The 13,344-nt window shown below is 49.4% G+C and overlaps 1 protein-coding gene across 2 annotated transcripts in view; it reads right to left on the minus strand.

Annotated features, from left to right (window-relative positions):
• TRAPPC10 (trafficking protein particle complex subunit 10) overlaps nt 1–13,344 on the minus strand; it is an 86,252-nt gene that overhangs the window by 7,920 nt on the left and 64,988 nt on the right. The window contains exons 15-20 of one of the 2 annotated variants that reach the window (XM_042998840.1): nt 12,456–12,597; nt 11,272–11,430; nt 10,238–10,344; nt 2,888–2,988; nt 1,516–1,642; nt 494–664 (exon numbers count right to left, since the gene is read on the minus strand). In XM_042998840.1, the coding sequence (XP_042854774.1) occupies nt 494–664; nt 1,516–1,642; nt 2,888–2,988; nt 10,238–10,344; nt 11,272–11,430; nt 12,456–12,597 (807 nt within the window). Of the gene's footprint in view, nt 1–493; nt 665–1,515; nt 1,643–2,887; nt 2,989–10,237; nt 10,468–11,271; nt 11,431–12,455; nt 12,598–13,344 lie in introns of both variants that reach the window. The other variant, XM_042998839.1, reaches the window with a different exon arrangement.

Consider the following 13,344-nt stretch of genomic DNA (forward strand, 5'->3'; position numbering starts at 1 on the left):
CTCAAGGCTACATTCAGCTCCACGCTTCATGCGCAGGTTATGGGAACGTCTTCGCAATACTCGTGAAGTCAGTTTCTACATATTGTCAGCTTTTCTTTTAAAAAATCAGAGATGTGCCTTATAAAGTAACCCCCCCTGAGCGGCAGCCAGGATCAGGATGAAAGGACTCTAAGAAATAGTTCCAGGACATTCTGAATGTGGGCGAGAGAAAAGGGAGCAGAGATCAGGAGCCTTGGGTCTTTATAAACACCCATCTGAAGGCCACCGGCAGGCCCGCGCCAGAACCACACATGTCACCCGAAAAGGACCCGCGGGTCTAAAATAAATCAGCCAACGACTGAGCTACTCCAAGTGTTAACTATTTTCCTTGATCTGTTGCCTCATTACTCTGAAAGACTTTTTTCTATCCGATTTTTTCTTAATTGAAAGGAGTATGATGCCACCTTCCATTTTCCCACCCCACACTCCCACCAAAAAATGATGCAATACATACGAAAAAATTTTCCACTTGAAATTCGTAAGTGTACGGCTTTAAGGGGATCGAGAGCCGTCCTCCCGAAGCCGGGGAGGATCCAACGGAGAACCGGCAGCGCAGAGAAGGCGGAGGCTCTCGCGTCCACTTCAGCTCCCACACAAAGAACACTGACTGCTTGCTGTGGATGTGCTGCAGAAAGAGTCACTGTCATTGCGCACCCCAAGCCGCGCTCCGAGCCCGCCGCCGGGACCCGCCTCCTGGTGCTCCTGCCCGTGCCCCACGGTCCTCCTGCCCTTCTCCACTGGAAGACTGCGCCAAGTCAGTTAAAGGTTTTAATCTTCTCTGACTCCGTAAGCTTCGTGGCACAGGGGACCATAAAAGTGCTTCAAGAACGTTTATCAGTGCACAGTGCCTCGTACGTTTCCAAACTGGGAAATGCCACCAACCGATGGCAAAGGTCGCCCTTCCGTTCAGGCCAATGACTTTAGACTTAACATCAGCCCGAATGAAGCACCAGCACCGCCCGTGAGCACAGGGATGAACTGGGCCAGCGTCTGAAACGGATCAGCTCTTAGCCGGGGGAAGTCCTTCAAAAATGCTACAGATCACACATCCTGAGAAACCCTTTGAACGTCTGCGACGGCAAGGTCTGCGCTCAGGCGGGCAGCGCGAACACGGGTGGGACGCCTTACAAAGCTACACGGACACAAGAGGTCTTCCTCGGGCACGGACAGGTGTTCCCAGAAAGCTGCGCACACAGCAGGGCAAGCTTAAGGCTGAACCCCTCTCAGAACGCAGAGAGCACCGTCCCCAATCCGCCCCGTGCCGCCCAGCCCGCAGGAGGCACAGCACGCACGTCACGGCAACGACGCGGCCGTTTCGGAGCAGACGCGCTTATCGCCGGGACGTCACTCTCGGGGCTGCAAGGCTCACTCTACAGGCAGACTACGTCTTCACCAAAACCTGCTGGAACCACCGTCGCACCCCGGCCCCCGCCGTTTCCTGCCGGGGGTGGACGCTCCACCCCAGAGAGCCGTTACCTGCGGGGACTTCGCGTTCAGCGGCACCAGCCGTAGGTCGGCGTTACTGTCAGGATCCACGAGGTGACCGTCCGACAGCTCAAAGTCAAGTTCCGACAAATTCTGGACACAAACTTGAATGTACTTCCTGAAGCAGAAAAAGAAAGAATATGATTTTGAAACTTGAGAACTTCGGTAAACGTACTCTGGTTTCTTGAGAAGATCTTCCTGGGGAAGTGAAGTAGGAACACTTGTTACGTGTGTTTCCACCTTCGATTTTACGGGGGAAAGTGTCCCCACCGAAACCCAATCTCCCCAAGCAAGCTGCTTCTGAGGAAAACCGGACCAAAGAACGTTCTGTTTCTGACCCAGTGCCGTTACACGGCTGTCACTGGACTTCTGCACACGCAGCAGCTTGCGGGGAGTTAGGCTGGAGAGAGTGACGGTCCCGGAGAAACGAAGTGCGGGGTCCACGTCGACCCCTGATGCACACGAAGACAAGTCTGAATAAAGCGACCCAGGCTCTGCTCTGGGTCTGACCCAAATGATGCAAAGGTCAGCCGAGGTCATCAACGGATGAAAACAAAAGGAATCTTGTGACGAGAGGCCAGACTCAGCCCTGAGCCCAGGGAGCAGTGTGCACGTCACCACTTATGGTGGGACAGCGGGACACGGTCTCCTGGCGGGGACACACGGCACAGGGCTCCGCCTCCAAGCACTCGCGTCCAACGGCCGAATCAGAATCGAACCCGGCTTCTAGAGCAGAAGCGCTTCCCCCTGGAGGCGGTTTTGCCCCTGCAGGGGACGTGGTGCTACACCTCAAGACACTTCTGGTGGCCACAGTGGGGGTGGGGAGGATGGGGAGGACCACGGGCATAAAACGGGAGCGGCGGGGGTGTGCAGAAGCCCCGCGGCCCCCCCCCCAAACAAGGAGCTACCAGACCCGAGCGTCAGTAGTGCTGGGGCTGAAATCCTGGCTCAGACGGAACCAGCGGCTGCCTTTGGAAACAGTTACACAAACCCACAAGATCGTGACCAGTCAAGTTCAGAATGGTGGACCTTCTAGAGGAGAAATGACCCAAGTTTGTCAATGGGTCGCTGGCTTGAGAAACAGGAGAGAAGAAAGTCTCTAATAATCAAATGGGGCCTTGCTTTGGATCCCACTGCCCACATCCTAACCGCACAAAGGCATTTCTGAGACATCTGGGGAAATGCGAATCCGGACCGGCTGTTACAGAGCAGCAGGAAATCCCTGTGAATCTCAACACGTGGAGAGCGGCGTCACGGTTACGTAAGAAAACGTGCTCAGTGTCCCTGAGGCCGAGCTCTGCGCAGCCAGGGGCTCCGTGGAGGAGGGCGTGGGGCAGGAGCAAGGCCTGGGGGCCACCTTTACCGTGTCCCGGCGGACAGAAGAGAGTGTGTGGTCCTGAAGGGCACGCTGAAGGTCAGGGCGATGACGGTGGAGTAGATGGACCACGGGCAGTCAATGGACACCTGAGGAGAGACGGAGGGACACGCGTTCAGACCACTCGACGACCACAGCCACCGCCACACCATCCATCCAAACCAGCGGTGGCTGCCAATCTCTTAGACATTCGATGGCCTCGCCACTTCTTATTTAGAAAGCAAACCTCCATTAATCACATGCACGAACATAGGAGAAACATAAAACTACGTACACAGACGAGAAAAATAAACACGGAAGCGGCCAAATGTGTGGAGTCACCAGAACGGTCTCCAAAGCTCCAGAGCTGATGCCGTGGCAAGGAACACCAGCGCCACCTCGCTCTTCCCACACCAACGTGGCCGGGACGCCAAAGGCGGTTTTGAACGTGCGGGAGGTTATAACAAAGCGTTCTGTCAAGTCGACATGATCAATCACTATTACAAAATGAATTATCCAAATAATCCACACGACAACGACTACATAACAGAGAAGCAAGCACTTTGGGGGCGCGGTGTGGACCCAGCTGATAACTCCAATAAGGGCACGAGCCTTGCTTCAAGCTTCCTTTTACTTCCCCCTGGAACAAATGACACAGAGCACAGACGCATGTTCATCCAGCCCTGGTTTCGTGCTCACGTTGAAGTAAGTATCAACTTCACCTCCTGAACTCTGTTACCAGATAAGGGAAGAAAATTTCAAGGAATGAAAATTAAAACATTATCCCTGAGGTGCTGACCATCTCGTGTTCTAAGCCTCATCTCTCTGAGATGACTGTGTGTGTTATAGCCTGTTATCCTACTGGTTTAACGCATGTTTTTTTTTTTTAATTATTCAACTTATTTCAACTAAAAAAAAACCACACAAAAACCAAAAAAACCCAGTTCACCCATTTCTCCTATGCCTCATCTCTCACCCCTGCCTCTGGCATCCACCGGTCTGCTCTATCTATGAGCTTGGTTTTAGTTGTTTTTAGATTCCATATAGAAGAGAGATCGTATGGTATTTGTCTTTCTCTGTCTTATTTCAGTGAGCGTAACGTCCTCAAGGTCCATGGCAAGATTGCAAATGGCAAGATTTCCTTCTTTTTTACGGTGGGTAATATTCCACGGTGCATCTACACAATGTTTGCTCTATCCATTCATTCATCCATCGCTGGACACTTAGGGCTGTTGCAAATAAAGCTGCAGTGAACACGGGGGTGCAGATACCTTTTCAAGTAACTGTTTTCATTCTCTTTGGATAAATGCCCAGAAGTAGAATTGCTAGATTGTAGGGTAGTTCTATTTTTAATGTTTATTTTTGAGAGAAAGAGAGAGAGAAAGAGAGAGACAGAGGGTGAGCAGGGGACGAGCAGAGAGAGAGGGACACAGAATCCGAAGCAGGTTCCAGGTTCCGCGCTGTCAGCACAGACCCCGATGCGGGGCTCGAACCCACAAACCGTGAGATCATGACCTGAGCTAAGTCGGACACTCAACCGACTGAGCCCCCCAGGCGCCCCTATTCTTAATGTTTTGAGGCACGTTCATACTGTTCTCCAGAGCAGCGCCCCAGTCTGCATCCCCACCAACAGCGCACGAGGGCTCCGTCTCTGCACATCCCATCAGCCTGACTAGTAATGTTGAGCATCTGTGTGTCTTCTCTGGAAAAATGTCTATTCAGATCTTCTGCCCATTTTTATCAGGTTGTGGGGGCTTTTGCTAGAGTTGTAGGAGTCCTTGATATATTTTGGGTATTACCACCTTATCAGACATACGATTTGAAAATATTTTCTCCCGTTCGGTAGGTTGTCTTTTGACTCTGCGGATGGTTTCCTTTGCTGTGTAAAAGCTTTTTTATTTGCTGTGGTCCCACTTGTTAATTTTTGCTTTTGGTGTCAGATCCATAAAATCACTGCCAAGACCAATGTCAAGGAGCTCACCATCTATTTTCTCCTAGGATTTTATGGCTTTAGGTCTTACATTCTAGCTTTTAATCCATTTTGAGTTATTTTTTTGTGCGTAAGACAGGGGTCCGGCTTCATTCTTTTGCATGTAGCTGCCCAGTTTTTCCAGCACCATTTATTTGAAGACACTGTCTTTTCTCCATTACACATTCCTGGCTCCTTTGTCATAAATAAACTGATCATATATGTGTGCATTTATTTCTGCACTCTACATTCTGTTCCACTGGTCTGTGTGTGTGCTTTTATGCCAACACCATAATGTTTTCATTACTATAGCTTTGTAATATAGTTTGAAGTCAGGGAGCATGGTGCCCACAGCTTTATTCTTTCTGAAGAAAGTGGTGGGTATTTGGGGTTTTTGTGGTTTCATGCATTTCACAATTCTCTGTTCTATTTCTACGGAAAATGCCATCGGAGTTTCGGTAGGGATTACACTCAATCTGTATATTGCTTTGGGTAGTTACGGGCATTTTAACAGTATTAAATCTTCCAATCCAAGAGCACAGGTTATCTTTCCATGTATTTGTATCTTCTTCAATTTCTTTCATCAAAGTTTTGTAGTTTTCTTTCTTTTTTTTTTTTAAAGTTCACTTACTTGATTGATTTTTTAAATTTACATCCAAGTTAGTCGGCATCTAGTGCAATAACGATTTCAGAAGTAGAATCCAGTGATTTGTCCCCCACGCACAACACCCAGTGCTCACCCCAAGTGTCCTCCTCAGAGCCCCTTGCCTGTTTGGCCCATCCCCCTTCCCACAACCCCTCCAGCCACCCTCATTTTGCTCTCGGTATTTTAGACTCTCTTATGTTTTGTACCCCTCCCTATTTTTCTATTATTTTTCTATTTTTGTATTCCCTTATGTTCATCTGTTTTGTAGTTTTCAGTATGTGGGTTTGTCACCTCCCTGGTTAAATTTATTGCTAGGTATTTTCTTCTTTTAGATGCAATTGTAAATAGAATTGTTTTCTTTCTCTTTCCAATAGCTCATCTTTAGTATAGAGAACCACAACAGATGTCTGCATACTCATTTGGTATCCTGCACCTTTACTGAATTGAAGCTTTTTGATGAAGCCTTTAGAGCTTTATGTGTGTGTGTGTGTATATATACATATATGTACGTATATATATATGTATATATACACATATATCTATACACGCAATATGCCATCTGCAAATAGTGACATTTTACTTCTTTCCCTCCGATTTGGATGCCTTTTATTTCTTTTTTCTTGCCTAACTGCTCTGGCAAAGACTTCCAGTACCGTGTGGAATAAAAGCGACAAGAGCAGGCATCCTTGTCTCACTCCTGATCTTCAAAGAAAAGCTTTCAGCATCAAGCACGTTATTAGCTGCGGGCCTGTCATATGTGGACTTTATTACGTTGTGGTATGTTCCCTCTATCTCCACTTTGTTGCGAGTTTCTACCATAAATGGATGTCGAATTTTGCCGAATGCCTTTCCTGTGTGTATTTCCACCCTTCACTTCGCTACTGTTACCATGGTGTAGCACACGGACTGATTCGTGGCTGGTGAACCATCCTTGCATCCCTGAAATAAATCCCTTTTGATCCTGTGTATGATCCTTTTAGTGTATTGTTAAATACGGCTTGCTAATATTTTGTTGAGGACTTTTGCACATGTGCGCATCAGAGACACTGGCCTGTAATTTTCTATTCTCGTGGCATCCTTTTCTGGTTTCGGTACCAGGTCAATGCGGGCCTCGTAGAATGAGTTGGGAAGACATCCCCCCTCTTCTGTTTTCTCGAAGAGTTTAAGAACTATAGTAAGAATGTGCTAAGAATTAACACATCTTCTTTGAACATTCTGTAGACTTCACCAGTGAAACCTTCTGGCCGGACTTTCATTTGTTGGGAGGTTCTGATTATTTATTCAGTCTCCTTACTAGTAATCATTCTGTTCAGATTTTGTTTCATCATGGTTCACTCTTGGTAGGCGGTATGTTCCTAGGAATTTATCCCTTTCTTCTAGGTTGCCCGATTTGTCGGCATACGATTGTCCATAACGGTCCCTTGTGATCCTTTGTATTTCTGTGGTGTCAGTTGTAACATCTCCTTGATTTCTGATTTGAGTCCTCTCTCTTTTTATCTTGGTGAGTCTAGCTAAAAGTTTGTCGATTGTATTGTTGCAAAGAACCAGCTCCCAGTTTCATTGATCATTCCTATTGCCTTTTTAGTCTGCTTCATTTCTTTCTGCTCTAACGTTTGTTATTTCTTTCCTTCTACTAACTCTGGGCTTTGTTCCTCTTTTTCTAGTCCCTTCAGGTGTAAAGTTAGGTTACTTGAGACTTCCGGTTTCTTGAGGTGGGCATTTATCCCTACAAACGTCCCTGTTAGACCTGCCTTTGCCATATCTGGCCAATTTGGGTATGTCCCATCTCCATTTTCATTTGTCGCAAAGCATGTTTGGATTTCTCTTTTGAGTTCTTGTTTGACCTAGGGGTTGTTCAGTAACCTGTTGTTTAATCCCCGCATATCTGTGAATATCCCAGTTTTCTTCATGTAATTAATTTCTAGTTTCATACTTTGGGGTCAGAAAAGATGCATCACGTGATTTCAATCCTCTTAAATTTGTTAAGACTTGTTTCGTGGCCTAATATACAATCTATCCTGGAGAATGTTCCATGTGCACTTGAAAAAAATGTGTATTCTGCTGCCTGTGGACAGAATGTTCTGTAAACATCTGTTAAGTCCATCTGGTCTAATGTATCACTTAAGGCCAATGTCTCCTTACTGATTTTGTCTGGATCATCTATCCGTTGATATAAATGGGGCATTGAGATCCCCTACTATCATTGTATTGCTGTCCATTTCTCCCCGTAGGTCTGTTAACATTTGCTTTACATACTTAGCTGCTCCCGTGTTGTGCACACAAACATTTACAAGTGTGGTATCTTCTTGTTGGATTGACCCCACTAAGTAACACTCTCCCCCTTGTCTCTTATTATAGTCTTTGTTTTAAAGTCTATTTTGTCTGATGGAAGTCTAGCTGTTCTAGATTTTTGATCTCTTTATTTGGTTTCACTTCAGTCTGTGTGTGTCCCTGTATCTGAAGTGAGCCTCTTGTAAGCAGAATATACACGGGTCTCGCGTTTTTTACCCATTCAGCCGCTCTGTGTCTTTTGACTGGACACAGAGTGAGTTCGTTTAAAGCAATTACTGACAGGCACATGCCTGTTGCCATTTTTGTTGTTTTCCGACCGTTTCTGCAGTTTCTCTCTGCTCCTTTCTTCTTTTCTGTTATCTTTGTGCTTTGATGACTTTGGTGGTATGCTTATGTTCCTTGTCTTTCTTTTTTGTGTATTTGCTACAGGGTTTGGCTTTGTGGCTACCACGTGGCTTACATGTGACACCTTGTATCTGTAACAATCTATTTTCAGTTAATACTGAAGTTTGATCCCATTCTAAAGCTCAACACTTTTACTCTTCCTCGCCCCCACATTTGATACTTTTGAGTCATGCTTTATATCTTTTTATCTGTGTGTTCCTTAATGAGTTATTATAATGGTAGTTATTTTTACTACTTAGGTCTTTTAACCTTCACATTAGCTTTATAACTGATTAACCCAGTACTTTTACTATATTCTTACCTTTGCAGTGAGATTTATTCTTTCACATGTGTTCTCGTGAACACCCTTTCTTTTCAGTTAAAGAATTCCCCGTAACAAGGCCGGGTTAGTGGTGATGAACCCCTTTAGCTTTTGTTTCTCCGGAGAGCCCTTTATCTCTCCTTCACTTCTGAGTCGTAACTTTGCCGGGGAGAGTATTCTTGGTTGCAGATTTTCCTTTCAGTGCTTTGAATGTATCGTGCCTCTGCCTCTGGCCTGAAAAGTTTCTGCCGAAAAGTGCCGATAACTTAGCATCACGTACGTGTACATAACAAGTGGTTTTCATCTTGCTGCTTTGAAGAGTCTCTCCTGGCTTTTACTTTTTGGTAGGTAATTATAAGGTGTCTTGGTGTGGGTCTCTCTGGGTTCTTCTTCCTTGAAACTCTCTGGGCTTCTTGGATCTAGATGCCTGTTTCCTTCCCCAGATGAGGGAAGTTTTCAGCCATTACTTCTTCAAGGAGATTTCTGACCCTTTCTCTCTCCTCCTCTGGAAGCCCCATGATCCAAATATTAGTCTACTTGATGTCTTAGGAGCTCCTAACTGTCTTCACTTTTTTTCATTCTTTTTGCTGCTCTCATTGACTGAGTTCCACTGACCTCGAGTGGCTGATCCTTTCTTCTGCTTCATCTGGTCTGTGTTTCAGTTCAGCCGTTCTGTTGTTCACTCTGCGATTTCTCTTTGGTACGTTCTTATATTTCCCACCTCTGTTGAGGTTTTGTGTCCATTGGTTTTTCTCCTGTTTGGTGAGTGTCTTCGTGACCATCACTTTGAACTCCTTATCGGTAAACTGTCTCCGTCTCACTGAGATGCTTTTTCCTGAGGTTTTATCTTGTTCTTTCCTGGGAACATATTCCTGTTTGTCCATTTCGCTGGACTGTCTGAGTTGGTCTCGATACCAACTGGGAACACCCCCCTCTCCCAGCCTGGAAGGAGCGGCCTCGTGTAGGAGATGAACCTCGTCATTCAGTCCCATCCCGGCTTTCGGTTGTCACTCAAACCTTCGTGCTGTCCCAGCACCTGTTGTGTCTTTGATACCTCCCGCAGTGGAGGGTGTGCCAAGACTTGTCACTGTCCCAGAGCGGAGGGTCTCAGCACGCAGATTCAGGGTGACTGGAAGCCAGGCCCACCGGCAGCAGCTTTTTAAGGTGTGCAGATACGTACAGTCCTGTGGGGCCATTAAAAACCCTCAGAAGTGACATCTGTGTGGCAAGACATGGACATGCCCGAATGAGCACAACGGCAGCTACGCAGTCCTTGAGCTGAAGGACCGTGCATGTGGACCTAAGCCATGGATCTCTCAAATAACGGTCAATCGACATCAACATCAAAGCGTAAAATGATGGCGCTTCCTCCTGGCTAAGTCTGATGGCGTTTCAGTGGGCAGAAATGGAAGCACACCAAGACGCGGAACTCAACCTAGCCTCTTCATCAAGACAAATGGACTACAGACCCAAACTTCCCTCCCCTAAGCAAACATTCTCTCTTACGATAAACCGTCCTTCCCTCTCGAGTTGGTGTAGGAAACTTAGAGCCTGTTTGTCTCTGTCCTTGCACGACGTACCCCTTATCTAAGAAGGGGTGATTCGAAGCTATACATGCTAAATCCAACGAGAGGCTGTGACATCAGGAAAGGGCAATCTGCCACTTCAACAGAAGCCCCCTCGTTCGCGCGAGCGCGGCAGGCAGAGGCCGCCTTCCCGGGCTGAGCAATTCCAGCCCCTCCTTACTTTGTGGTCTGTGGTAGCCATGCACTGGCCAGCTTTCTGTGTGTCCTTATGCTTCCCGTGGGACTCTGTCATCCCCAGCACGCTGCTCTCTCCTCCAGTTACTGGAGCTGAAGGTAAAGAGAGAACTTCCAGTTCAAATTCAATCACGTGGTACGCAGGAGCAGCGGGCAGACTGATGCTTGTGACCTTGTCAGACGACTGAACCCGGAGCAATGCATCAGAAGCCTTTTCTAGGAAAGACAGAAAGAGTCACTTCTAACACATTCCCTCCGCTGTTCCTTTCTCTGCTGGTAGGTGATAGGCTCAGCAGTGAAGGTCCAGCCCAACTCCTGCTGCTGCTACGTGTACAGAAGAGTGTACTAGAAAGGATTAAGGCGGGAGGGCAGAGGCAGGAAAATCGGGAACAAACCCTCTAAGACAGTAATACTGTCTGGAGGCTGGCTGGCCGTGGGCCACAGAACGGTCGCTGTGCTAAGTCTGAAAGCAGAAAAGGGACACTTCCCACAGGGCCCACCCATGGCCTACTGTGTGCTTCCCTGCATCACGTGCTCCCGCTCCGTCCCACCACCAGACCAACGCCTGCCCAGAAGGGGACCAGTGTCCTCTCTCCGCACCTCCTGCCTGGGGACCGGGGGACACGGGACTTTTTGAGGGCTTCTGCCCAGTGCCTAAAAAGGCTGATTTGCTTTTGCTTTTTGGTGATGGGGGTGGGGGTGGGGAGGTAGGAGGAGACTGGAGGCTGACAGGGCATCATCTTGGAGCAGGGACCCAGGCCATGATGCTGCATTACAAGTCCTTAGCAAGCTCAGCACCGCCTGGCCACCAAACATATGCACGGCTCTCAGTCCATCCCCCCCCCAAACATAATGTCCCATCCAGCGACAGGGTCCTAGCCCACCTACAGGCAGGCCATTGCCATGAGAGGGCTGCAGGGAGAAGTGGTCCTCAGACACCGCCTGAGCGCGGCCTGGACGACAGGCGCCTTACAGCCTCACGCGGTAGGGTCCGCCTTCACCAGGTGACTGCCGCCTCACCTCTCGTGTTGGAGTAGATCACTGCTCTGTTCTCTGCGTGACACAGGATGAGCATGGCTTCCGCGTTGCTGAGCTGCAGGCTGTCCCCGTTTTTTACTGTATAATGGCCAGTGGTGACAGTGAACTTTACCTTCTGAGGGATACCAGCCAGAAGGCTATCTAAAGGGAAAAAGACAGCGATCAGTATCACAATCAGCGGACGGAAGGCCTACCGCGAGGTTAAAAGGATGCTCCGTTTCTCCTACTAAACCAGATGTGTTCCCTTTAGGTGCTCCATGATCCCCCCACGGCCCACCCCTCCACCCTCACTCTTCATCTCGGTGCTGTGGGGTGCACAGTTGAGGGGGCCCTCGCCGGGAACAAGAGAACCTGAGACCCGTCAGTACCGAGGAGAGACCTGGGGATCACAGTGGCAACCACGTCTGTGAGGGTCTCAAAACTGATCTGCCAAAAAGGCAGCGAGAGAGAATCCGGTAAGGACACTAAAGACCGGACGTGGAATCGAATGTACTGCTGCTATTCAGAACCGCTTCTGGCTTCTTCGGGTTAGGTCTGGACCTTTGGGCAGAAGGTGCGGCCACTGCTTTCTCCCGGAAGGAAATGGAGGGCGGAGGTGGGCCGCGGTCTCCGTGAATCCCACCCCAGGACGGGCAGAAGGAAGAAGGCAAGAGGTGAGGAAGAGGGAGGAGGAAGAAACAGGTGAGGGGGGCGGGAAGGCGCAGGCAAGAACGGGAGCGAGGGCCATGGCCGGGAGCAGGGTATGAGCACCGTGACCGTGGCGCTCGGAGCACCTGGGCCCTCGGGGCCACGGCGCTAGGTTCGTGTCAGCAGAGGCCCTCCGGTGGTGCCGTGGAACCGGCTGAGACGGCTCAGCACCCGAGGGCCTTCCCTGGAGGCCATGGGGGCTTTTTTTAAAAAAAAAGAAAAGTAGGGAGTATGGAGAGATTAAATAGGAAAACTGCTTTCCTTGACTCTTCGTCCCAAATGGAAGAAATAAGCCAAGTAAATACGTCGTCTTCGGCCTCAACAGCTGAGAAATTCACTCGTCCGTGCTTTTAATTAAGCGCCACGTGGTCTTTGCGCCAGCTCCTCCTACTCTGAGGACTTAACAAAAGGACGGTGGCTGCGGAGAGGGACCGGGGGACCCCTCGGGAAGGGCCCCGCCCAGCCCGGCGCCCACTCACCGGCCAGCGGCTCGACGCGCAGTTGCGGCTCCTGCGAGTACACGTCGTACTGCACCGGGGGGTACAGGTGGGGGAGGACGAAGCGCACCGGGCCCACCGAGGCGCACAGCTGCCGCAGCGTGTACGTTCCGGGCTCCCTGGCCTAGAGGCACAAGCGGGCGAGTCACCCCCACTCCTGTACCAATCCGATCTATGGATCTACGGATCCTCCGAGGGAGGGCTGTGCCGTCCTAGCCGGCCGTCCCTGCCCCGCCCTCCCCCCTCCGCCCTGCACTTCCAGGGCCAGCCGCGCACGAGGTCGCTCGGGAGCGCCCTCCATCCCCGACGAGGATTTCCTAAGTCACTGAGGCGTAACTTTGCCCTTCTGCTTCTAGTCCGTTATTTTCAATCGAACAAACTGGCGTTCTCTCCGACAGGTGTTTAATGGAACATCCGGCATGAGATCGGAGCCCTGCTCTGGGCCTACACTATGAACTCGTGACCAACAGCGAGCGGTCCTTTGCGCTGGCCCCGTCTTCGGTCCAGGAACTACAGGGCTCCCTGCCTGAGGGCAAGGTTTGGAAGAGAGGCCAGAGCCGCTAATTTGACAGCCGAGCAGCCAACAAAAGGAAACAAAGTTTAGTATGACAGCGTGCCACCTTCTTTGAAAGCACAGGCCAACAAACGGTATTTTTTAATACCGGCGAGAGCAAACAGAATTATCCACGTTAAGAACTTCTTTCACAACGCATCAACTGCCAGGTGCCTGGGTGGCTCGGTCAGTTGAGCATCAGACTCTTGATTTCGGCTCAGGTCACGATTCATGAGAGTGAGCCCCACGTCCGGGCTCGCGGGCGAAGCCTGCTTGGAATTCTCTCTCTGCCCCTCCCCGGCTAGCAGGCTCGCACCC

This window comes from Panthera tigris, chromosome C2 (assembly GCF_018350195.1).
Source record: "Panthera tigris isolate Pti1 chromosome C2, P.tigris_Pti1_mat1.1, whole genome shotgun sequence".
NCBI lineage: Eukaryota > Metazoa > Chordata > Mammalia > Carnivora > Felidae > Panthera > Panthera tigris.